Here is a 27,938-nt window from a genome sequence, read left to right as displayed (position 1 = left end):
ATTATATCAAGATAAGTAAGCCCCACGGATCTGTAAGCACAAATAGCTCAGTATGATGTGACATGACTTTCATAATATTCCGGAAAACCTGAAATCATTGTGCAAACAGTAAATGTAAACTGGACATAAGCTTCACTGGGGTCTTCATTGACAAACTTTGATGGCTTATGTCTCCAAAATATTGTTAAGATTTTTTTTGGTGTTTCTAGATTCTAAAATTTCCAACGGATTTTTAAGTTCAGCTCCGAACCAAGCAAGACCTTTTGTTTTCCTAAATACAGAAAGGAAGTGAATGCAAGAAACAAGCCTAAGTAATTATGTCTGCCTACAATATGGTCTCCCTTGAGGGACCAATATGCCCGCTGTTATGAAATATCAAATCGTAGTAACATTTACCTGTAGGAACTGAAGTCTTGTAGCATCAGTCCTCACTACAGAAATCAATGAAAGACTAAGATGTTTAATATTTTATAGCTTCTTCTAGTACTGTCTTTCTCAGCTTTAGTGAGTTACTAGCTTTTAGTAAGTCAAAAAATCCAGATAAGTCAAGACAGGTTTTAAAACAATATTTTAGTCCCTGTTACTGCAGCCTTGTTATAACCTGTAGTAGAGAGGAGTTTATCCAGGGTCCTGCCTAGTGGGTAAATTAGGCTTCTAGTCCTTATCTCTTCAAAATATGATTCCTCTTCAAAATATGCTTATTGAAAGAAAGAGCTTGCTGGATGTCTGATGACTGTTGTTAAAGGGGTCAAAAACTAATTAATGTGCTAGAGGCTCCCTTACTGCTGAAGTTAATGAGATTTACTGTTTGAACAATTAAGTACTGCCATGTCACCTATTTTGTCTCTTTTTATGACAGATTTAGGTTTTGGTCTGTGTTCAGAATATATTCAGTTAGATTTAGTGTTTTTCCTTATCAAATTATGGTGGCCTAAAGAAAAAATCCATAATTTACAGGCAATGCATAAAACTCAGTTTCTTTCCAATTCCTAACAAAGAGACACCAATATGGAGAATCTCTGCTCTATGCTGACACTAAGCAATCTTTTCCTCCTCTACCATGGAGCCATCAGCCAAGTAAATCATCATGTTTGTTATGTGCCCCTTTTCCTTTGTGATGTGGAAAAAGTGGTTTGCTAGTGTGCCTGTTTGCCAATGTCATATTTTCAGCTGTTCACTTCTGCTGTTCACCCTTTCTGTTCTACAATTGTCCATTAAGTCCCTTGGTTACTAATCCTGCAGGCTTCTCCCCCACACTACAACAGAAATTACTTTGCAGTTTATTATATTGCAGTTTATTACTTTGCATCCTTCTTCTGACTCAAGCTAACCTCTGTAAGATTTATGGACACAGCCCTGGGTCTGTTTCCTTTTCAAACCCCAAATCCCAAGCCTAATCATAAAAGTTTTATACCTGTAATGAAGAGTTAATAAAGAATCATTTACTGATCAATTATAAAAGACAGAAGATGAGGATCAAGAGCACTATGAAAATGGACAAAATAATCAATTTCTACTACATTTTCTTCCTTTTCTTTCATCTTTTTGGATTGATCTTGCGTATTTTAAATCTTACTTTGCTCCTTGCACACAAGTTAACTGTTGGTTGTGCCTTAATCCACCTTTGTTGTTTATATGCTCTTAGGGTTTCTTCTTTGTTTTCAGCCTGTTTTTCTGGCCTCTCATCTTCTCTCCCTTTATGGCAGTTTGCAAACTCATGAGACAAATTTTAATTATATTTAAATTGGCATTGATATATAAATCACTGTTGTGCAAGGAATACTGGCTTTGCATTGTCTTGTCACATAATTCTTTGTTTACTGAGATCCAATCTTAACAAACTAAATTTATTGCATAACTTATTTAAAAAAAAAAAAAAAAAAAAAAAAAGATTACAGATTACATTCATCTATAGAAAAAAAGGACACTATATTTTCCTGCAATTTCTTTAATTAGCATCTTACTGCTGTTTCAATTATCTGTATGTACTTCATCCTTTTAACGGTAATGCTGATCCTTGACTCCCATGAAGAGAAGGTAAGCAAATTATCTGAAGGTCTCTACTATTGTTATAAAGGCTTCATTCCCAGAACCAAGATTTTTGCTTCAATTATACAACATTCAAGGTTTTAACTTTTATATAAGAGTGTAAAAAGTAAATGTTATTTGTTGCAGTGATAGCAACCTTGATTTTTTATTTTATTTTTTCTTAATCAATTAGAAGCTTGTGGCATTAAGGGCTTTCAGAAACCTCAGAAATAATTCAATGCCATTTTCAGTGGAGTGAAAAGTATTGTTCTGCCTCAACAACATGTCATTTGATAAACTCATACTAGATAAAAGGAAAAACAAATGTGTCCACATTTAGAGGAACATGACATTTCTCTTGATTCCTAAACTAAAAAAAAAAACATCTAAATGACAATATTCTTTTTATTTTCCCCCATATCCACTCTGGAAAGTTGTTTTGAACAATGTGAAAAACACAAACGGTGTAGGATGGAAATGCAGTCCTCAGGATCGAGAATATCAATTTCTGTGTGTATTAGGTGAAACCGCCACTGTGTGTTATCAGAGTCAGGAAAAAAAAAAATCAAAACAGAGAAAAGCAATAACAAAAATAATAATTAAAAAAAATGCTAGCAATATTTGAATTTATGTATTTATTTATTTCTACATGGAGCTTGTAAACCCTTCCTCCAAACCAGAATGATGACATGCTGCCCCTTCCCCCCCGCCCTTAGGCTAATTTGGGGCTATCTGACCAATTTATGGGTGTCACAGTAAGGCACTGCAAATCCAGCTCACAGGAAAAAAAAAAAAAAAAAAAAAAAAAAACAAATAGGGAGATAGGAATCATAGCTTGGCTAACCAGAAGGACAAAAACATCAAAATGTCAGCTGATTTACAAGTAACTTACCGCTCATTAAGCCTGTCTTTTTTTTTTCTTTTTTTTTTTTTTCTTCATTAAAATACCACCTTCGTCTGAGGACATTCACAATTAGTATGGATGCAATTTCTTTTCTGGTTTTCAGAACATGGCCTAGAGAGCAACTCCCCATGGCCTGCCATGCCAGGCAATTAGAGTACTGCGGTTCAGCCTCCTCTTATTTCCTTCATCCCTACCATTGCTAGATGGCCATGGCACATTTAAAGAGCTTGATTTGCTATTAGCTAAGTTCCTTTCATGCAGGAAGACCCAGAACAAATGTACTTGTCTGTCTCCCCTGCTGCCCCTCCCTTATTTTTTTATGTGATGCATTTGTTGCTGTGGCTTCCCCCCCTCAGTGGATGTTTCCATCCCTTCCAATTCAAATAGCAGAATCCCTGCTGAACAGTACTTGCTTGTGTTTGTGTGTGTGTTTTGCTGTCTGGTTCCCTTTTCAGACCAAAACATCTGTTCAATATGTTTCATGGCACTGCCCACACAGTGAAACAAATAAATGTCAGAGAAGGACTAAAAATCAAAATCCTCAGCAGGAGCTGGCCCTGCTTCTCAAATGATAATATGCCCCAGGTAGTACCAGTGGTTTACAATGCTCCATGCTTTACAATTGCTCCATGCACTTACTCAATTAGCATGCAATTGCAAATTGCTACACATTGTTAATGTTTCCGATATAGGAATAAACTCCCCATACCTTTGGAGAAGAACTGCTTACTATGAGGCAGTTTAGGTCAGATTTACAAGATCTATGGCTCTAGATGAAACATCTAGTACTAAATATACAAGAATATGAAGAATTTGGATGCCACCCTACAATTGAAAATGAGTGAATTAGAGATCTAATTTTCTTATAGGTTTTAAAATACTAACTTCTTGTATATCTAACTGCCTAAGTCTTGGTAAATGGCTTTTGGCCCTTCCTTTCAATCCTGTATGTGAGCCCTCTTACGTGAAGATATGCTGATAAGTAATGTGTAAGTAATGTCTGAATAGCCTCCCATTTTACAGAATCAGCCTCCATACTCCTCATCATTCCTCAACGCTTTGGTCATTTCCAGGGAGGATGACTGGATTTGAGATATCTTTTTCAGTCTTAAATTCACCTCAAGTTCATTTCATATAAATAAATTAATTAAATAAATCCAAGGAAGTTCAAAGATGTCATCAAAAAAGTGTCTTGAGCTAAACCTACACATGAGCAGCAAGTTCAGTATGAGCCAAAACCAGCTGAAAATCTGATCCATTGTAATTGGCACCACATTTTTCACTCAGCAAAGAAAGATATGAGAGAGAATGTTTCCTTTGTTTTTTTTTGCCAGTGACAAAATTGACATCCGACGGATATGGGTTTTATGTGTTTTGTTTTTTTTTAGCTTTGGTTCTAAATTGAAAAATATAATTCTGGAAAAATATAATATAATTATAATATAATATAAAAATATAATTCTGGAAAACCTGTTCAGTCTTGAGAAGTTACACAGATTAAAAAAATACCTGCTACCTATCAAGACACTAATGAAAACTAACACTGTGTTTTGCAGCATGGTGACACAAAAGCCTGTTATTTCTTTTTGTTCCACTTTAAAAATCATCATCAAGTTTGAAAATCGGTCAAGTACATGGATGAATTTGTATTTACACTTGAACATAACAGAGATCTAGTTCCCTTCTCATAACAGAGATCTAGGTTTTCAAAGAGAATAAGGGTTTGAGGGCAGTGCAGGGGGCAAAAAGGTTGCAGGTCACTGCTGGCATAGAAAGAATGATCCACAAACTTATAGGCAAGAAGCAACTAAATCATGAAGAAATTTTAAAGGTTTGTGTTTTTCTCTGCTGCAGAAGAAGGAATTGCACTGAAGGACCTGAAATGAATCCTTGCACTTAAGGACCTTGACATGAATCCTCCACTCCACCTTGGCAGTGTATATTTTACAGCAGACACAGAGGAAGACTACTAGCTTAGTCTTGCTTAGTCTGAACAAAGTTTTTATAAAGCTTAATTTAACAAAAAATGAATCATATGGCATGCTTTTTCATTTTGTATTCATCGTTCAATAGGTAGTATAAACAAAGTGACCCTAAGGACTGCTATAAAAATGAACCAGTTAGTGGCATGTCTCTTGTCAGGGAATTACACTTTCTTGCAGGTAGCTACAATATGTACCGCAGAGGATATATATATCCTTTTTTATATTTTTATATATATTTTTATATATATTATATATATATAATGTGTGTGATCCACAGTTCACTTGGACTCCATGATAAAGCAGGACCACAAGTACTCACACAGTTGGCATATCGGTCTTCATTCTGAAAGCCTATGAAATATTGAAGAGTATCTGAAATCTTACTGTCTTTGTTGGCTTAATCTAAGACCCCCATCTTTAATATGCCCTGGGCTTCTGTGAAACAATTCCTCACAGAACTGCTAGTGGGACTAAAAAAGCAGATCCAGACAGTTTTTAAGTAATCACCAGGCCGTTGCCTATGGAATTTATTTTCTGGTCACAACCATTTCCCGCTGGCTTTTGCTGTAGTGCTCCATTTTTATCACAGCCACTACAACTGCAGATAAAAAAAATGCCTAGGAAGATATCAGAGCTTAGACTTTTATTCCATTATTGTTAAGCTTAGATATTGCAACATTTCTCACTGTGTATTAAATAAAGTGTAACTGCAATACGGTTTAGTCTTTATGTTTCTATGTCTACTCTTTTAATTTAGACAGCAGTGTTTTTCAATTTTTAAGCTACTTACAAGGTTAGCTATATCACGAATAAAGTTCTTAAATAATGACAGTAAACTTTCACAGATGCAGAAATTGCTCTAGTACGTGTTGATAGAAACATTATTCCATTAAAATACCCTGCTTCCAGGAACTAAAAGAAACTTCCATCAATATTTATCACCTGCCCCACCCACTTGCCTGTTCCTCACTCAAACACAGCAAAAAGATACCAGAATCCTTTGCTGAGTTTAGATGGAATTCGAGAAGATGGTATTTTAATTTGAAGTAGTAGGAGAGCTTTTCATTATAACGCTATTTACTATCATTAATTCAATTCTATATAACAGAATGGAATTCTGTCATTTCTAGGCTGAGAAATGGTATACAGTAAAGAAGCAATTAACAATATAATGTTTGTGTGAACATACTGAGTATTAGAGAGTACAGAAGGAAGCAATAAACTGTTCTTCTGTAGGTATTGAAGTCACTGTGAAAATGCATTCTGTTGAAAACACACAGTTGTAGCATGCTAACAGGAATGATGTCCAAGTCACTGCATCTGACACACAGAGATCTCAATGGAACTGCCGGAAGAAAAGCTCCCCTGCTGAACTGAACATAACTCACAGCTAAATAATAAATCAGAGCATGTAGTCAAGCATCCTGCAAAAGCACATCTCGTTCTTAACAGCTCTGCCACTTGATGTCCCTCCTACAAATTCTAATGCATGGCCAATAGATGACCCAGCTGTAGTTACGACTGGGACCTCACTGAAGAAGTCTTAACAGAAGCATTTTATTTAAAGAGCATAACCAAGAATTACAAACACATCTGTACATGACATTTTCAAAGTTGTATTACACATAAGGAGACCTCTGCCATCTTCTTCAAAGCCCACAAAATGTTTCATTAGATGAGAAAGTTATAGAATTGCAAAATGTCATGGATTGGTCCTTCGGTTTCCATTGCTTATCTTAAGACACAGCCTTAAGATGCTCTTCAGTGACTATTTCTCCTGGTATATAGTTCATTATAATGTATAGAAGCTTGGAAGAGAAAAAAAATCAAAAAGGATACTTGGGAGCCAGGAGGGAAGGACTGCTCACCTGGTGGGAAGTCTGGCATGCCACTGAAGCCGTGAGGAGAACACAGTTTGGAAATGCTGAGAAAGTGTGTTTTGGGACCACATAGTTAACACACATCACCATCTTCTGTATTACTAAATACTGATTTTGTTTGAAACCTACCTGAAAATATTCACCCCTAGGATTTCAACTCAATCTGCTTTTATCACCTTGGGAGCAAGTAAATACACTCCTCTAGCATTTTCTGTTCATTCACATTATTTTTTTTAAAGACCTGTTTAAACATGAATACATCCTGACAACTCCAGAATACATGTAAACCTTTTTTTATTCTTTCTTTATATATATATATATATATATATATTTTTAATTCTCAAAAAAGGGGAAAAGAAAAAAAAAACACACAACAACAAAGCAAACGTCAAGGGGGATTGCTCACTGCCTGCTCAGCAGCAAGAGCATTACAGCCGCCCACTCCTGCAGCATCCTCCCAAACACATCCAGCAAAAACAAAATTATTGCTCCACAGTGCTCTGACTCAGACAGGGTACTCAGGGAATAGCTACTGAATTTAGCAGCAGAGGCTGTCTGTTTCAAACTTTACACTGGACTGAGCATTAATGAGTCACTGCTGCTGTAGCACAAACTTGGAGACAGCACAAAGAGCAAAGGGGAAGAAGCCCAGCCACGGCCAGTGTGCAAACAAAGACTGAAACCGAAAGGTTATGTTAGGTTCTTCTATACAGCAGGGCAAGACATAAAACATCATCAATATTTTTTTTTTTTTTGTTTTGGCAAATATTCTCTACTAGTTCCTTGGAGGGCAAAAAATCCCCTTGTCCTGGTTTCAGTTAGGACAGAATTAATTTTCTTCCTAGTAGCTGGTGGAATGCTGTGTTTTGGCTTAGGATGAGAAGAGTGCTGATAACACCCTGATGTTTTAATTGTTGCAGAGCAGTGCTTATACCAAGCCAAGGACATCTCAGCCTTTCGCTCTGCCCTGCCAACAGGCAGGCTGGGGGTGCAGTAAGAGCTGGGAGGGGACAGACCCAGGACAGGTGACCCAAACTAGCCAAAGGTGTATTCCATACCATCTGACGTCATGCTAAACAATATATAGGGGTGGCTAGCCGTGGGGAGGGGGCTGGACTGCTCGGGGTTAGGCTGGGCATCGGTCAGCAGGTGGTGAGCAATTGCATTGTGCATCACTTGTTTGTACATATTATTATTACTTTCCTATTATCACCATTGTATTATTATTATTATTATTGTTATTATTATTTTTGTTATGATTATTTTCCTGACTTATTAAACTGTCTTTATCTCAACTCACGGGCTTCACTTTCCATTTCTCTCCCCCGTCCCAGAGAGGGAGGGGGGAGGGTGAGCGAACGGCTGCGTGGTGTTTAGCTGCCGGCCAGGTTAAACCACGACACCCCTTCATAATGAAGCTGCAACCTGATGAGGTCAGTAACAGGTCACATCAGTGAAATATTTGAGGAAATACTCTTGAAACATGAGCTGATGAATTTCAGGTTTGCTAACTATAGATTAAAAAATATACACATTTTTTCCTTAGAAATGTCAGAGACAGAGGTGATGAAGATGTTAATGGAGGCATTTAGAGGGAAAGACAACTGCTCCTCCTTCATATGACATTGTTATGATGTCAACACTACTAGGGAATGGGAACCCAGCTCCTTTCAGCTGTCTTAATGCTGCCTACTGTAATAAGTCCACCATATCTCAAAACCCTTTTCCCCTGTACTAATTCAGTACTTCACAAATCAACAACTTTTTGTCTTTGGTCTGGAGCTAACTTCAGAATTCGTTACATCAAGAGAGTGTATTATGGACACAGGCTCAAGGAAGAGAACTAATTCTTTTGTTTTGTTCTACTCTTTAAATGGGAAAATAAATCTTATTACTTCATCACCTATTAGAACACCCAACTTATCACCATATGGAAACTAACAATATATGAACAATTAGGTTTGCCATAATTATACCTGTCATATTTGCATAGAAAAAAATTTATTGCCATGGGGCAGTTTTAATCACAATCAAGTGGTGGGTGATTGAAACTTTAATAAGAAATACCAAATTGAAAGAACATTAAATCCCTAAACAATTCTATTAAAATTAAATATATAAATAAATAAAATTTCTGTCTCATGTACTGAACCTTAAGACTGGCAAAACTTCTCTTATTATTAAAAAATGAAAAACTTGAACTACGTTAATTATGTCACTGTTAACTAAACATAAGTAAGATTAAAAATTCATGTAATGCATTTCTTTCAGCTTCTAAGGAATGAATTGGATACTGGTCCAGGGGAAAAAAAAAAATATATATATATATATATATATATATATATATATATATATATATATATATATATATATATATATAAAACAGCTAGAAATAAAATTCAAACTGTTATCTACAAACTACATTTTCCCATAGCTAAAGTAGATATCCTCCCCTTTGCCTTTGTCTGACTGTTTACTCACCTGTAACTGGGTTCTAAAGGATTTTTATTTGTGACACCACTTACAAATCAATGATGTTATTTTTTAACAATTCTGAAAATTAATATTAATATTAAAGTGAATTTAAAATCCTCTGACAACTGCATTAAGAGTCAAGAGTCTATTTTCTAAGGAGAAAATTTACTCACTAAACTTGCTGACATCAAACATTCAGATAATCTCTTCTTCAGAGCAGAGGTTTCCCTGGGTAACTCTAAATCTTAGTTAGAGGCATTAGCTGAACTGCAAGAGCAGCTACTTAAATTCCAAATACCCACCTAAAACACTTAATTCCAAGATACCCTGCTAAGAACATGTTCTGACACCTGCCATACTTTATAGAAATGTCTTGCAGAAGATGATGTTGATGTTTAAATTTATAAAAAGACCAATGGGAAAAGTATTTACTCTCATCTATCTGGGTGCTATGGAAACTAAGATCCATGCCCTCCTGTATTATCCTTTCTCCTGGATCCATAGTTCTCCATTTCTCATAGTGGCTCAGCACTGGTTGGATAGGGGAATAACCAAGGAAAAATAATGTATTTCCATTCAGTCTAGCTTGTAATTAAGTGATCAGAACACTTTTGGTTCACAGATGTAAAACATCTTGGGTTGAAGATAAATTTGATCTCAAATCCCTAATTTTCTGGACTGATATTTGAAATACAGAATCTTCTTCCAGTCATATTAAAAAAGAATAACACGTAAAACAAAAAGAAAAGAGAAGAGAAGAGAAGAGAAGAGAAGAGAAGAGAAGAGAAGAGAAGAGAAGAGAAGAGAAGAGAAGAGAAGAGAAGAGAAGAGAAGAGAAGAGAAGAGAAGAGAAGAGAAGAGAAGAAAAGAAAGAAAGAAAAGAAAAGAAAAGAAAAGAAAAGAAAAGAAAAGAAAAGAAAAGAAAAGAAAAGAAAAGAAAAGAAAAGAAAAGAAAAGAAAAGAAAAGGACTTGATAGCTACAGAGATGTTTAGATATTTTAAGCAGAAGATTTCAGTCTCTGATTCCAAGGAAATCAAGGTGTTGTCTTGCAACACTGACCCAAATAGCAATGCTCCAGACAGAGGATTTCAGATACACCAGTGTAAGTCATGACCCCTGCATGTAGATACCTGCCCTCCAGCTGTACGTCTCACACCAGGTGACTCCTTGTTTCTGATTCCACCCGGTCAGATGTGTTCAACACAGGCATATGTTGGAGACTTACCAGTCTCTGGAGCAAATGCAGTCAAGCGTCCCTCTCTCTGAACACTAGGAACAGACATGTAAATATGTTTGCAGACAGACCACTGGAGTGCACTTTCAACCCCAAGTGAGCTCATAAATATATATATATATATATATACATATATATATATATATATTATATATATATATGTATATATATATATATATACATATATACAGTAAGCCTGGTCCCTTTAGGCATCCAGCTGAGAAGTATCAATTTGTAATTTCTAAGCAGATGCACCAGAGTGAAAAATGTTCCTGGACAGACTTTCGACTTTGAAGAAACCATAACTTCATCATACTGACACATCACAAAACTATTGTTTCCTGAAGCTTCCCAATCAAAGGCAATCTTATAATTCAAGTGGACTTACTTAAAAAAATGGTGAATTACCTCAGCTGCTACTGATTTTTACAGGATTTTTTACAGCTTCTGCTCTTTAGAGGGGATGTTTACATTTGTTTATCGGCAAATTCACAACTGGATCACCTAGAGTTAGGAACTGCCATTTAGATCTTCAGGAAATTGCATAAAACAGTTTGTTACACTGCTTTCCTTCAGCACATCCTGCTTTCCAAGCTTTTCCACAGAGACTTATAGTGTGAGGAAATTGCTGGGTTCCTGGGGAATTTTGCCTCTTGTACTAACAAGTGCAGCAAAGGTCAATGTTGCAAAGAAAGCTGACAGGAGCTGCTCTTAAGGAATGTGTTAACATAAAAATTCCACTACAAAGCCCAAAAGATGAGATGAAGGTAGCATGTGGACACCTTAGACTGATAAAGAAGAAAAAAACTATCATAGATGCCAGGTGAACTTGCTACCTGAGTCTATATCATATTTCCATGAAGTCAGTAATATAGTTTTCTTAACTAGCTCTACAGCAAGCTGTTTCCAATGATTGAGGCCCTTATGATCTGACTCCTTTAAAGCTTACTTAGAAAAGCCCCAAATCTACCTGCATTCTTTCCCAAGGCTACCAATTAGCTGCACTCCTGAAATACTGGCACAAAACATGCTACCAAAATGTTAGAGGAAAAAAGCAAATATTCATGAGAACAATCTGTTTCTCTATGGAACCCATACTTCTATCCAGTCCTACAGCGCATTTAAGGATACTGCAGGTATAGAATAAGCAGTATAGTCATAGAATCATTCAGATTGGAAAAGACCTCTAAGATCATCTATTCCAACCTTTAACCTCATACTGACAAGTCCACCACCAAACCATGTTACTAGGTTGTACATTACACGTTTCTTCAATACCTCCAGGGATGGTGACTCAACCACTTTCCTGGGCAGCCAATTTAAATGCCTCAACCCTTTCAGGGAAGAAATTTTTCTTAATATCCAACCTAGACCTCCCCTGGCACAACTTGAGGCCATTTCCTCTCATCTTATCACTTGGTGCTTGGGAGAAGAGCCTGATCCCCATCTTGCACAGTTACCTCCTTTAGGTAACTGTAAAGTACAATAAGGTCTCCCCTGGGCCTCCTTTTCTCTAGGCTAAACAACAGCAGCTCCCGCAGCTGATCCTCATAAGACTTTTCTCTAGACCTTTCAGCTTCGTTGCCCTACAGTCATGTTGGCTCAAAAAGCAAAATACTGAACTGAAAAGGAAAAAAATGTGACTGTTTGAAAGGAAAGATTATTCAATTGCTCATTGCTGAATGTTAGATTATGAAATTAGATGACCAGCAACCGACCCAAATGTCTGAAGTTCTATCTTTCACTTGTGCAAAGAAAAAGGCTCTACAATGGGCTTAAAATCAGAATCTGATGCCTCTTCTGCAATTTAATAGGTCCTCGCTGCAGCATGAGTTCTGCTGAAGTTGAAAGCTACTCTGAGGCATGTACATATTGCATTAGTCAAATCAGATATTTTTAAATTTAATCCTACTTGGGCTCCATAGTGACAATTTATTTAATTTAATCTTATTTGGCCAAGAAATCTAATTTGACCAAGAAAAAAAAAAAAAAAAAGGAAAACATCTGAATAAAACAGATAGTTTCACTCTAGCAAAGTCTCTAGCAAAGTATCTTAATTTCTCATTAGGAAAGGAAAAAAAAAAAAAAAAAGCTTTAACTATACTTTTCTTCCAAAGTTAAATATATACATGTATTAAGGTTGAGTATATATCAAGGTTGGACTAGATGATCTTAGAGGTATTTTCCAACCTAAATGATACTATGATGTAATAAAAACTTTTTTGTTGTTTTGGTTTGGCTTGGTTTTTTAATAATATTTATTTAGATCTTAATTATTTAATTTGTCTGACTGGTAGAGATTTTATTGTGATTTTAGTTTATTGATTTTTTTGTTGTTGTTGAAAAAAGCCTGCTTGAAAACCTAAAATTATTCACACAGTTGCAATATCTGAGCCTTTTGCCATGATCTTGACTACCAAAGAACTATGTCTGAAGTCAGAAGAGAAACAAGGGAAACAATGTGCTGGAAGATGAATAGTCCCTTACTGATCATATTCTAGAAGATGACCTGGAGCATGATGCAGACAGCTAAGACATGGTAGAAGCTCCTCCTGCACTGTACCTAACTCTCTCCTGTTCCAAACACCTCAAAAAAAAAAATAAAATAAAATAAAATAATGGGATGGAAGTAACTGCTATAGAAGTTATTCATTCTCTGTAAGATAGCCCATCAAGGAGAGACTAGAAGAGCTACCTTTTGGTAGGCACAAAGGCTGACAGAAGATATGGCTGATGTTCTATACCAAATGCCAAAATTTTTATTTAACAACAAATCTAGCAATACTGGACCAGGCAGCACTCACTGAGACCAGAAATAAATTTAGAGCAGACAGGAGAAAACACTTTTTTATCCAACAAATAGTGAGGTCTGAAAATGACCTAGTACAGGACGCTGTGGAAGCAGATTAGGGACTAGGTAAATTTATGGATAAATTCACTAACAGATACTGAAGTGAACAGGCAGAGATGTGCTCTTTAAAACATCTAATCCAAAGATTGTGAATACCAGGGCATTACACACATATTGGACCACGAACCACACCAGACTTGTGTGGTTCACAATGTTTCCCCAAATCAATGGCAGGACAGAAGACAAGCTACATAAGCAACCTTGACCGAGAAGGACATTTCATATGCTCTTACCCATAAGCTAACCACTGGCTTCAGTTGTCACTCCCAATAGAAAACTGAAGTCTTAGTATTTTACTAGCAGGGGAAATTTGTTTGTATTCCTTCAAATGGGCAATAAATGTAACTTGCACCTTTAAATAGCAGGACACCAGTATGGTTATACTTTAATTAATATAATGTCATTAACAACAGGAGGTGTTCTCTCATACACTTAAACAGCACCATGTATCACCAACCCCATATAATGCAGAAGAAAGCCCTAATAAATCTGTGGTTTCTCCCTTCCACTACCTACTAACAAGGAAGGAAAGAACAGGAGCAAGAACAAGGAGGAAAGAAGAAAAAACGTGAAAACACAGAAAACAGAGGGCATGCCAGAAACTTCTATCATTCACTGATAAAATCTCTGTCTTGCCCAAAAGGTCTTTTATTTCCAACATGACACACTGATTAGCAGACTCAACATTGTCATGAGAACAGAATAATGAAATGCTGTGCCTGGAGACCCAAAGTCCTTGATGATTTTGCACATAATCATTAGGGAAGGTTCCATTTTAAATAATCTAACTTTTACTTTCATTTGTGTTTTAATTCTGCCCTCTGAAATGCAAATAAAACCGAGTTACACACAAATGTTTTGAGAATTTATTACAATTCTAAAATTCTTTCCACCAAGAAAATGGTGTATTTGTAAGAGATGTCATATATACATTTATTTTTTTAAGAATAAATAAATTTTAAAAATTTCCAAACTGTGTTCCTCTTGTCATTTGATTTTTTATTTTTTTTTTTTTTATGTTATTTTTATTACTAATGCATTCTGTAAACTACAATAAAGGCAAGTAGTCTGTTACATTGACCTTTAAGGTTGTTGGTAGTATGCAAAGAAACATTTCCTAGAAGCCATCATTGGTTAAGGAAACCTGTGGCAATACTACCTGTCAGCTACAATACGGCATGAAGACTTACTTTGTAGAAACACTCCTTCTGATTTGTACAACTGTCACACAAAGTACCCCAGGTTGAAATGAGCTCAAACATGATGCATTCTTACACTGTTTAATTCATTATTAAAAATAGATCGAGTAATATACAGATTTCACAGCATACTCAGAAAAAAAAGACTGATTCTTTGAATGCAGTCTTCTACCCTGGGAAGAATTTACAAGATAAAGTGAGTGAATAATTAAATATGAGTTACTGTGATGATGTATCAAAGCAGTCTAGTTTGAACCTCTAATATGAAGAAAAATAAGGAGTGTACAAAAAGTACATTGAGACTAATATTGGAATTGTGCATATAGGCAGGTATCAATGTTCTCAAAGAAAAGATAGTGAAAGACAAGAGAAAATGCAGAGAAGAGCCCCAGACTTATTCAAGGCCTGGAAATAAAGGCCTCACAAAGGCAGAGTTGAGGCTCAAAGGCCAGTACAGCACACAACTACCATTTTATGTTTATGTGTAACTTTTGTTTAAGTTTATGTGTAACTTTTGTGTGCAAATCTGGACCACTATAGTCACCACTTATATTTGGCTCTTCACAGTTATGTTTAATAGAGCTTCCAGAAAATAAGTGGAGCTTTGATTTCACAGAGGATTTTAAAATATTATAATTCATTTTTGGTTGTGACTGAAAAAGCAAACTCAATGATTGGGAGAAAAACTAGGAGCATTGGGAAGGCTGGCCAAATAGCATCAGAGTACAGCAGCCAACAAAATGCCCAAGAACACTTACATTCATGTTCAGTCTTTTTAGTCATAAAGCGTTACAAATCAGATCAATTTGAGTAAAAAAAAAAAAAATATATATATATATATATATTAGCATGATATATTGTGATTTTGAAAAATGTGTTTTATCATGGAAAACCTTTCTTTTTTCTTTTTTCTTTTCTTTTTTTTCTTTTTTTTTTTTTTTTTTTAATATTTCCAACTAGCCAGGCTGGAAAACAGTCTTACACTGGTAAATTTGGCAATATATTTCTTGCTTTTTGGAGAGATGATCTGAATAAAAGTCCTTAGGTCAAAAAATAAACAAGAAAAGTTCTCTTTGCCCATCAGGCAGAAGCACATACAACAAGGAAAACAAAAATATCTGCAGGAGACAAAACTGCCTGAGGGTAAGCCTCAGCTAAGCAGTGTAGCAAAGCCCTGGAGACAAAAGCTGGGAGAAATCCAAATAGAGAAACAACAGAGGGTTTGGGTTGCATTGTTTTGTTTTAAATCTGAGCTTCTGAAGCTGAAAAAGTATCATCATAATGAAAGGAAACCAAAAGAACTCTTTGGACAAAATTTCACCTTTCACAGCTGCTACATCAACCCCCCAGTTTAGGCTAACACTCACTGTGATGAGGCTATGCACCTGCAGAACATATTTCACAAATTAAAATTGAGTATCCATAAACCGAGACAAAGAAACACGCTTGTAACACATACACAAAGAATCCCCAACAGAGAGTTTAAACAATGGCAACAACAGAATCTCTGGAAAATTAGCCATGAACAGTTATTTTGCAAGGGAATTTGCTCCAATGAATAAACAAAACAGGCTGAATAGAAAAGAAATGCTACAGCAGTCTTCGTTCCTGATTTCTCTACTTACCAAATGGGAAAGCAAAAAAGAAGCTATGGTATCAGAGACAATCTGTTGTGTAGGGAAAAGGAAAAGTTAAACAGTGAAGCTGATCATCCAATAATATGAATAGCTGCAAGCTCTTTTTAGCTTTCATCATCTCCGTCACACTTAGAAACTCTAACTGCAACACACTGCTAGCAGGACAGAGATTCAGCAGGTGTCTCTCTAAGCTAGCATACTGGATGCTATTTCAGCATTGTATACAGTTCAGGTCTACAGAAATCAAAACAATGACTCATGGCTATCTATGAGGATATGGGAAGTGGGAGGAAGGACCCACTCTTTATCTGTCAACAAGAATACAAGATCTGCAGGAGCCAGATCAACTAAGCCATGGAAAGTAAGAACACTGAAACAGGCAATATCTGTACGAACTTTCATTGCAGGCCCTCTTGATTTATTTTTCCCGACTTTTATGATGCCTTGCAAGGTATGTAAGTTATGTGAATTTATCCTCTGAGGCATATTGCTGCATCTATAGAACCTGTATTTCAGTTAATAAAACAAGACTCCAGGCAAGACAAGTAAAAACAAATTCAAATATCTGACAAGTGGACAAGTTGACAAATGTTTGACTTCATAAGTGTCACATATCAATAGCTGTCATTCCAAACCACATTTTTTGTTTGCCTTTTTTTTTTTTTTTCTTCAACAACCACAACTGACTATCAAAACAGACTGTATTAACATCTAGAGATTTAAGCAAAGTTCATACAGGCTATCTGACTCAGTATTATAGTCTAAAAAAGCCTTTTTCCTAGTGTGAAAACTTGCCAGTGAAGCCACTTTTAAAAGAACTGCAGTACCAGTCTTGAACTCACCTGCATAGTTTCTGCTGCAACTGAAGTAGCTATTTCCATTATCTGGGCCAGCTCTAGTCATGGACTGAAATCTAAATCTAACACTGCAAAAAGGAGATGACAATGTCTATTCTGAACACTCACATGAAGTATTCAGAAATAAAATTTAGACATTTCCCATCTTGGTGAATTACTCACAATATACAGAATTGATGGAGATATAAAAAGTAAGCACATAAATAGAGCTGGAGTCCTAACTCTATGAGATTCTACCAAATAAATACATACTGGAAAAAATTAAAGAACCATGACATACTGTCATGTAAAAACATAGCATGTGTGACCTTACAGTGCTTACACAGACCCCTTTATTTTATTTGTATTTTGCCAGTACATCTCCTTACTCTTGTAGGATTTCATCAAAATTTAAATCATTTGTTTTGTAATGCTGCTAACACACTGGAATACTTTCATTCAATACCTTCTGTATAGCCCAAGAGTCACCCCCAGGGTGAAATACAAAGCTCAAATAAAGGAATAAAATATTTTGAAAGATTAAACAGAATAAACTGCTATAACCTAACAATTCCAATATTAGAGTGAAAACCACCATAAAACCTTTGTATAGGTATATGCATGCACTGCCCAAAGACAAGTATAGACAAAACTCTGTTCATCTTTTTAACTGTTAATTTATTTTTGTTAGTTTGCCCTTTTCTATCCATGTACATTTTCTCTTCCTACTAAGTCAGACCTGAAATTATTTCGGTAAACAACCCAGCACACAGAGCGCTAACTGTTCTGCATTATGACCAGCCTCTCATGTATCAGGAAATACAAACAAAGTGTTGGAAAGTGTTATTTGGTATGAGACAAACAACAATACAAACTATTTTTCTTCTCTGAATCTCTCCAGCTTGAGCCTTTTAAAATACAATTGCCCAGCAGTGCATGTAGCTGGCAAGTGAGTCAAAATGGTAGAAACACTTGAAAGTGTAACATTTTTACTGGAATTAGTTTTGAAATCAGTTTTCAACATGGTTTAAGTCCTTAAAATCAGCTAGGAAAGGAGAAGGGAAAGACTATGTCTTGATGAACATTCTGAAGCCATCACAATCCACCACTAAAACTGGGACCTCTCCTTTTCTGTGTTGATTCTATAGGATATTGCATTGGTGTGTGAAATGGGAAAAAGGAAATATCAAGTGTTTCAAGACCTAGTTAATCAGTGTCTCCTAATGACAAAATCACAGTGTTTACCATATCATGTTTTACAAAATAATGAGAGAAGTCAGGATTGCAGATACTTTAGGAGTATCCAAATTACACCTCTTGAAAATAACATAATTTTCAGGTTATAGGGCAAATACTCTGGTCCTCGCAGTCTGAGGACAAGAATAAATTAATTAAACATTTTTGAGGGGGATGATAATGACAGCAGAGAGCAGTTGTTAGCATTAAATTGTTTCAGAAGGTGATTTGTGCACAGCTTACATGTATGTTATAGATTGGAGGACTTGAGCCTTGCAATCAGAGTGCTTAAATGGGAAAGAAGACAACCAAGCTGCAAATCTTCCTCGCTGGTCAGATGTCTTGTATTTACCCGTTAGATTAAAAAATAGTTGTGTGTGTACACATATACGTGTACAGTATCTACATGTATACTGGAATATAATTCAGATGCAACTTCAACACACTCGTGTGTGTCCAGATTTAGATGTATATCCATATGTATACACAGATATTTTTATCTCACAAACCTGCCCCAAACCTTCATGGATTGGTTAATCTTTAGGTGTTAGGTGTGAGAATTCAGGCTTCTTTGACATTTCTGCAGCAGCTCAGGAGACTAGTGGTTGAATTGCAACAGAGCACTAAGCAAGAGATGCTGCCCAGTGCAGGTTCCACTAAACAAACACGAGCAGTCAATCAAAATTTATCTATCGTGTATTTTAAAATAATAGAAAAACATCTTGTTAGTATAAGTGATTTATCATTCACAGACAAGAAAGTAGGTGTCTTGGAAGGCTATCTAGGATACTAAGTGTGTTTTAGGGATCCAAAGCAAAACTCAGGTTAAAGCTTTGGAACCTGTCCTCTGGAACCCTCCCCCCCCAGCCAAAAAAAAAAAAAAAAAAAAAAAGTATCAAGCACACCCACAAAATTTATTTTAGTCATATAGATCTTTGATACCACAGAAAAATTCCCAATCCTATTTAAAGTGGATGACATCTCTGCTCAGGAATCTTAAAATACATTATAACAGGTTTATTTAAATTTTCCAGTTGTATTGTGAGATATTGAAGCCTTATTCCATATGAGCAGGAAAATATAAGGGAATCTGGACATACTTGCACAGCTGTGTTGAAACTGTATTTAAACTAGCAGACAAACACTCTGAACTCCTCATTCCCAGCCACAGCCACAACGGTGCACCTTGGACATTTCCCAATGTCACATACAGGCAACCTGCCTCCTAGCACACAATCTGTGCCTCAGTTTCCATGGAAACTCACTTTCCTCAGTTTTCATAAGAACCCAAGGCATAAAGGCTAGAATGAAGATATGATTTCTCTGGTTGAGATGTCTGAAGAAATCTGGACAATAATGTGCAAAATTGCATGAAACTCTACAGTCCCAAGAAAACAAGTAAAAGCAAATAACCCAATAGAAAGTAACACAAAGAAACCTTAGGCAAGGATTTGACAGTGAAAATATGAATGTCTCTCATTCTCTGGTGAAAGGTATTTTAGTGGAATTTGAGTCTTTGTTTTATATAAACAGTTATGCTGTTTCCTTTCAATATGGGCAGTAATGGAACAAAAGTTTATTAAATAATGCACTCAGTATGCATTATAGTGTTGACAACAAAGTACTGACACTGATGCAAGGTCTTTCAGAAAGAGTAAAAAAAGAGTATTTAGTAAATAACTTGAGAATGTGGAAAAGGACCTTACTGAAGCAGGAAATAGGATATTTTGATGTTGTTTCCAACATTTTCTGCAGGCTGTGCTTGTAAAGAGTGTTAGTAGGTATTCTTTAATCATCATTTTCTCTCCAATTTAATTTTCTCTTACCTAAAAGATCTAACCTCTCTTCAGCTAAATAAAATAAAATAAAATAAATAAAAAAGTGCAAGAAGGTAAAACTTCAGATTTTCCTGAGATGGAACATTAGAGATGCTCCCTGATACCTAACGAGTATTGGGCTGCTCAGGTGGACAGATGAAGGCTGAGGGCTGCACAACTGATGACACCACACTGCAGAAAAATGAGGCTGCACCTTGGGTTTAGTGTGCAGCACTGGATCAGACACTGCTTTAAAGTAAGTCATACTTCATTTCCCTCACAACATGATGGATAACTGAAAAACAAAATCCCAAAAGCCTTTTGCAAACCACTGATTTTTTAAAATATAATTTTCTAAAAAACACTATTCACAATTTTTAAAGTGTGACAACAAAAATTGGGATCTTTGCGAAGCTTAAGCTTACTACAGTGTTTTACATGAGTAATAAAGAAATATGTCATGAGTCCAACTCACATATTTATGAGTTTAAAAGGTTTTAAATTTACACAGTCTGTGGGAAAATATTTGTAACTCTTCTAACTGTATTTTATAAATTATTACAATGTCAAATACTTTTCAGTATTTCTAGTGATACTCATAAAACAGTTGTTTCCAAATGCAAGTATCCTCACTTTCTTGTACATAGAAAAGTTTTTGTTTATATTATTTTGCTTCCAGCAGAACTGAAAGCTTATGATCTACTAGCATGATCTACATAGCTCCAGACAGCTATTGCACTGATGAATGGGGAGTACCTGAAAAGCATACAAGAACCTTTGGGAATTTTGCCCTTAGTTACTGCAGGATATATTTTCAACAAAGCCTCCACCATCCCAAACATGCAAATGCAGGTCACATTGGTAGCACAGCTAGCCTATATACCACCTTTTAGCAGGATACATATAGACAGAATATGAACTTGCACATAATACCAAGTAAATATGGAAATCTCATAATACTTAAATGGTGTATGCTTGGTAAGAGTTAAGACAGGCAAGTATGCAATAGTAATCAACAGTAAAGCAAAAAAAGACATGTTCACTGTTTAAACAGCAGGCCCTGACACATGGCATTCTTTGACATCATTGACCATGAGCTGGTGCTTGTCTCCCTCCTTACAGCTGATACAACCCTCCTTCTCCATTGCAATTTGCTAGAAAAGCCTCTGTGTTCTTTTCATCTTTGCTTTTTGTGCTATGGTCCTCATTTTCTGGCAAAAGTCATTTAGCAAATCCCTCTGAGTTCAGATCAGGGCTTTCCCTTTTCCCCATGCCCAGCCATACACCTATTTCAACCACCTTTAAAGCTGCTCACAAACATTTTTTCATATTAGCGTAAATTCATACACATTGAAAAACAACAGTAGAATTTCTTTCTTTAGAGTGGAACAAGTCATCTTTGTCCAAATTTTCCTTAAAATCATTTCATATATAAACCAGAAATGAAATCATAATGCTTTTCCAAATTACTCAAGTCTTTCTTGTGTAATGCACAGAAGTAATTTTATCTTTCCTAATTATATAATTTTCTAGCATAAAGGTGCATGAAAACACAAATATAATGTAGTATACAAGTGTTATTTTTCATTTAAAGTGCTCTTGCAGCTCAAGGGATGCTAACATAGTATTAGAAAAGTCATCACTAATACTTATTATAACCTTGCCCAGAGATTGTCTGTGTAGCATGCCTAGGAAAAATCATAGCCATCTCCGTAGTATGCTAGTGTTTGAGCAATGACACCACTGATAACCTTCACTGGCACCTTCCTCATGGCATTACTGGAGGATGTATAATCCTCTTCCATCAAATTCTTTTCATGATTCAGGTCTTAATTAACACTTTGAGTCACATAAGCCCTAACAGTAAAATTCTCTGTGCAGTCATTAGTAACAGTTATGTTCAACTCCACTTCTAATTTCAGAAAAAATGTGACCCTGTAGATTTAAGATGACTTAAACTTCAGATAAACAATTCAGCTTCACTACATAAAGTTTACAAAATGCAAGCATAAAGATAGTCCATGAAAAGAAAAAGAAGCAGCAAACATACGGAAGGTGAAGAAATTATCTTAGTAGAAAGTATCAGCTCAGATTCAGGAGATAACAAGCAAGTGTCTCATGTATAAAAAACCTTCCTAAAATAGGAAAATTTAAAAACAGGAGTCATTGAAAGCTCTGATATAAACCCAGGAGAACTGCAAATAGAAAAGACAGTACAAATACCTGAGCCATTAGGAGCTCTTAAGATGATGGCATCAGGGAAAACAACGCAAAGTGATCTAGAATTGATAATGATGTAAAATATGAGTCAGCAAAGAGATCTGACTAGGGGTTAAGTTAATAAAAGGGTATTTCTCCCCTTAGGTAATGCTTTTTAGGTCTTCCCCCTCACCCCCTTTATTTTTATTATTTTTAAATCAGACTAAGCCCCTGGGTACATGAATATACATAAGAAACACATATTTTTAAAGAACCAATAACAGAACTTCCCAGAACAGCTAACCTTGGTAATAGTTGAGAAGAAAGATGTCTGAATCAGAAATTAGAAGCTAAAACAAACAATTAAAATCACATTAAAAGCTTAATCACCATTGACTTGGGTTTACTAATTTGAGAGGTAATACTCATTTTTGAATGTATGGCTTTGGCTGTGTCTGGCATTTGATACATAAGGAAAAGTACATTTTCTCAGGAACCGTCTATTGACTGATCATACCCAGAAATGTCTTCTGAAAAAAAATGTATTTGACAAACTTTTAAAATGTATGTACATACTTAAATTAAAAACAAACAAAATAGGAGTGACTAAGAAAGCACAATAGATTACCATAGATAGACAGATAAATTTAGGACAAAAAAGCTCCCACAACATTCACAGAAATTTTTCACAAGACAAACTTTAAGAATCTGACAACCTCTACAAGTCAGAATCACAAAATCACAGATTCCCAGAATGGCTGAGGTTGGAAGGGACCTCTGAAGATCATCTAGTCCAACCCCCTTGCTGAGTAGGATCACCTAGAGCACATAGCACAGGATGGTATCCAGTTGGGTTTTGAATATCTCCAGTGAAGGAGACTTCAGAACCTCTCTGTGCAACCTGTCTCAGTGCTCTGTCACCCTCAGAGTGCCCCCTCATATTGAGCCTCCTGTGCTTCAGTTTGTGCCCATCGCTTCTCGTCCTATTGCTGGGCTCAGATGAAAAGAGACCGGCTCCATCCTCTCAACACCCTCTCCTCAGATATTTATATACATAAGCCAGCTCAGTTCTTCTTGAACAAGAGTAGAAAAAAGTTTCAAAAGATCATTTCAATCAGTTTACCACAAAAAAAAAAAAAAAAGAAAAAAAGAAAAAAAGAAAAAGGATCTTACATTTGTGCTGTAATCATGTAGTTAATGTTTGTAAATTCTTGCGATTCCCAGGCAAAAAAAAAAAAAAAAAGTCACATTAAAAACTTTAGAGGTGTTCTAACACTAAAAAGAAATAGCATTGATTAGTATTTAAAGGATGGAAAATCAAATTCAGTTGTGGGAAGCAGGGGGGAGCTAAATTATTGCAATCTGAGGGTGAATTACACTGCATGAAGTAGCAAGATTGATATAGAGGTCATGAAGAAATCTTGCTGGTATGCAGAGAACCACTGTGCACATCCTAAAATGATAGCATGCAGCTAAAAATAATAAGTATTGTACATTCACTGCAGCACTGTCAGTAATGCCAACCTCAAGCACTAAAGACATCATGAGTCACATCCTCTAAACTAATAAAACTGGTTTTAAAGTCATAGGTCTTAAGCCACTAATACATTTGGAGGAATTTATTTGCCTTATTGACTTGAACATTTAAAATTATCCGAGAATTTCTGAAAAATATTTTTTTTGAGAGAGAGAGAGGCTGCACTGAAAGAATGTTTTTTTCCCTAATTTAGTCTTCTTTTACTTCAGGGAACTGAATCATATTACCCTTCTGAAAGAATGATCAAGAGCTCATCTAAAATGAGATGGGACACCCTTCTTCCTCCATCTTCACAGAAAAAACTGTTCTGGAATCTTTTCTAAACTAAGCATGAGACACTTATTTCATTTTCTTAAGGTTTTATGAAAAAACACCATACATATGCAAAAATCTCTACTAGAATCATGAGTCTAGGGAAAATAATAAAATTTGGCTGTGATAACTTACACGTATCAGACTTGCATGAGTTCATGGAAAATTGATGGAAAAAATGGTGTATTCACACAGGTCTATAAATGACTCATAATATTTTGCAGTAATAATACAAAGTCCACAGAAAGCTACATAAACACATGCCCACTGAGTTACAAAAGGAAAGCAAACAATTTTCCACCCATTTAACTGAAGCACAGAGAATTTTTTCCCAGACAACACTGATTTACATTACATGTTAGGGAAGCTATAGAAACTGCAAGAGTGAACTCCTGCTAAGCAGAAGCAGCAGGAAAACACATACCTCCTGTGGTACCTATGCATGGACAACTGACTAAGCAAATGACTTCCCTAGTTTCCTCTCATCTCCTACAAGAAAGCTAGTTCTCAGCATAGCATGCAGATTGATTCTTCAGCTAAGTCAAACTGTGCTGATAGAAGGACTGCTGGAGTGGAACTCATTTCCCCCAGCTTTACACACCAACAGCATAGATATATATACATCTAGGCACCTCTGATAAAGAAGAGAGAAGTCCATACTCCGGACTATGGAGTATTGAGTCCAAGCTCATCCCACTGTATAGTCTTAGAACATTTCAGATCAGTCCTGGCTGAGAAGTGCCTGCTTTGTTCCACTGAACAAAAAGGGACTTTAGGGCAACCAGCAGAGTTTTAACGTCCACACAGTCTACGCAGTAGATGTCTAAAGTTTGGTGAATTAATCCTTCTTTCTTCTTACTTACACTTCAAATGACACATCCAAAATCATCTGCAAGTCAAAGTGGATATACTACTGCTCAGGGAATCCCAACCTGCTGTTCTGTCCTTTAAGCCTATTTCTAATAGCTCCACTCTATAAAAGGTATGTTTATGAATTCATCCAGGTCCCCCTTGTGTGTATTTGGTGACTATTGTCTGAAAGGCAAACTACATTACAGAATTCATATTTTTGCAAGTAGGAGTCATAAAAAGCAATTATCCAGGTTTGGCCTTTCGTAAGACAGAACGGAAAGGGACTGCTGACAAAAAAAAAAAACATTTTCAAAAAATAGCTGCTGCTTATTTAAACCATAAAGAATTGTGAGATCATCATGCAGCACAATCCTCACACTAGTAGCTCAGGATTAACTTTGCTGATACAAAACATGATTGAAATACAAATTAAATTATCAAGTCAGAAATAGAATAGGTCTAGAAATAAATGTGATTCACACATGGCTAGATTTGTTGAAAGAGAATAATTAGTTGTTACCATCAAGAAAGACTGAGGAATTGAAAAGATGAAGAAAACAAATATCAACAGATTTATTTAGCAATAATACCAAAATTAACATAACTTCAAAGACACCATTATTTTTAAATCACTTTTTAAAGAAAAATCTTCAATTCTTGTTTCCCCAAGATCATGACTGTAGAGTACAGTGATCTTCAAGTCATAAACATTCATGTGCATCACTTAGAGGGCTATTTTCTGATCTATTTATAATTTGATTTGTTACTTGGCCATGTTTCCTAGTCTGCCCATCAATATTATAAGCATCTGCCCTATGCCAACTAACTAATGAGTTCATTTTCTACCATGAAGTTGTGAGCTATCTTTCTACATGTCATGTTCTGTAAACATCAGGCTGACACTGCCCGTAAGTGTATAGCAAGTAGAAGTGTATAAGGCAGCAAAAATAACAATAAAATCATGCTTCAACAGTACATATACATTTTAAAAAATACTAAATAAAAAACCTAACCAATTAGTACTCACCACCAAGGCCTTGGACCTGTTACTCAGTAGTTTTTCAATGTCTCTGGCTGCAATTTCCACTAGCTGACGAGGGTTGTTGGCTTCTACAGTATACAAATCTCTGTATTTCAAATATATCTGAAAGAGGAAAAAATTGAAATAAATTAAGATGGCAACTGACTTTCAAAATAAGCAGTGACTTGACAGAACAAATATCAGTAAATCCTCTGTTCTTACTAGAGATCTACAGAAAGATTGTTGTTAGGATAATCCCAATGTGCTTCACGAAAGAAATACTTCACATTTTTGTTTGATTGGTAAAAGGTGCCACTAAAAACCACTTAATAAATCTTCAAAACTGACTGATTCTAGTGACTGAATATTCAACTTCTAAATTCTCAAGGAATCAGGTTCTCATAGAGAGCTAAGACAAAAGTAAGAGAGATCTTTTAAAATGACTGAAGCTGAAACCAAATAATCACTGCTGAATTTAATTTTTACTTGAATACTGAACAACCAACATGCTTTTGAAGTAAATAATTTAAATTATGCTAATGCAATCGATTTAGTCCCTTATCTATTTATTCATATTATAGTATAAGTATTCATGAGGAAAGAGAAGAGGAAGAGGAAGGAAAAATAAATAAGAGAAAAAAGGCAAAACAAAACAACAAAAGGGAAATGTTAAAAAAAAAAAAAAAAGGGGGGGGGGGGGTAAAAAAGAGGAAGGGGGCAAGGGATGTTTCTTCCTTGTCATGAATAAAGGTCATTTTTGGTGAGGAATCATAGCTATTTACAAAGCAGAGCACATATAAATGAGATAATTTGATTTGTTAAACAAAGCCGCTACAATGAGCAATGTACAACCACGAGAAGTAAAGAAGAAAAAAAAAAATAGAAAAAAAATCATTTGCCTATGTCTGTCCTGGATAGAACTATACAGAGAAAGAAAAATATATTATTTGGCAAAAGAAAACAAAAAGTGGATACCTTATGGCTAGATGGGCAAATGGGGAGAACTAATTTATGCAACCAACAGATGGCCTGAGTTTACTCAAGTACTCTGCCTTTCTGAAAGGCTGCCTGATGGGGCTGTGCTGTCTCCTGGGAAGTAATTCCAGGCACACACAGGAACAGGTCCAGCACTAATGTGCTGGCTGCAAGCCAGCGCAAGAACTGAGAAACTGCAGACCAGGCTAAGTCTACCAGCCCTGCCAGGTTTTTCGGGTTAAAGCTATGGAGACCTTAAAAAGACTCACCAAATCTGTCTCCCTCTGATGCTTGTAGCTGATGGGTGTTATCACAAGTAAATTTCTGACAACTACAGTTATATCTGCAAATTTTTATCAGGCATGTCTCATAAGTTGTCAAAGGTTTCCATCAATTTTGAATTTCAGAACACTGATTTATTTATTTATTTTCCTACAGAAATGTTATCCTTCCATCAGTAATTAAATAACTGGAATATGCTCTAATTCTTGGTATAGTAGCAATAGTTCTAAAAATTCAGTGCATCCAGAGTAGAAAACCATTATAAAGAAAGATAGTTTATAACGAACACTGATTATAGTTTGGATGTTTTTGAGGTGCTTGATTTTCAAAATTGTCACATAGAAATTTTATCTTGGGAACACAACAAAATCTCATTTTGTTGTTGTTGTTGATAAAAGAGTTTAATAGCATAGCTGAAAATTACCCCTCAAAAAACAGTAATAAATTTTATGTTACAACCAATCACTACAGATTTTAGATCTTAGCTTTTTCCCTGAGAAACATCAAATTTGCACAGGATTCTGAGTTAAATTGAATCTGGAATTAACCTTTGAGTACAGAGCAAAGTTATAGTAAGCCATACTTGTAAGGGTTCAAGAACCTGGATGAAAAATACA

The 27,938-nt window shown here is 35.8% G+C and overlaps 1 protein-coding gene across 4 annotated transcripts in view; it reads right to left on the bottom strand.

The window, feature by feature from the left end:
* CACNA2D1 (calcium voltage-gated channel auxiliary subunit alpha2delta 1) overlaps positions 1–27,938 on the bottom strand; it is a 427,875-nt gene that overhangs the window by 318,572 nt on the left and 81,365 nt on the right. For all 4 annotated transcript variants that reach the window (XM_032190143.1, XM_032190125.1, XM_032190134.1 and 1 more), the window contains exon 3: positions 26,071–26,187. In XM_032190143.1, the coding sequence (XP_032046034.1) occupies positions 26,071–26,187 (117 nt within the window). The remainder of the gene's footprint in view (positions 1–26,070; positions 26,188–27,938) is intronic.

Source organism: Aythya fuligula, chromosome 1 (assembly GCF_009819795.1).
Source record: "Aythya fuligula isolate bAytFul2 chromosome 1, bAytFul2.pri, whole genome shotgun sequence".
NCBI lineage: Eukaryota > Metazoa > Chordata > Aves > Anseriformes > Anatidae > Aythya > Aythya fuligula.
Note: the sequence above shows the minus strand (reverse complement) of the source record. Positions and strands in the feature narration are given on the sequence as shown.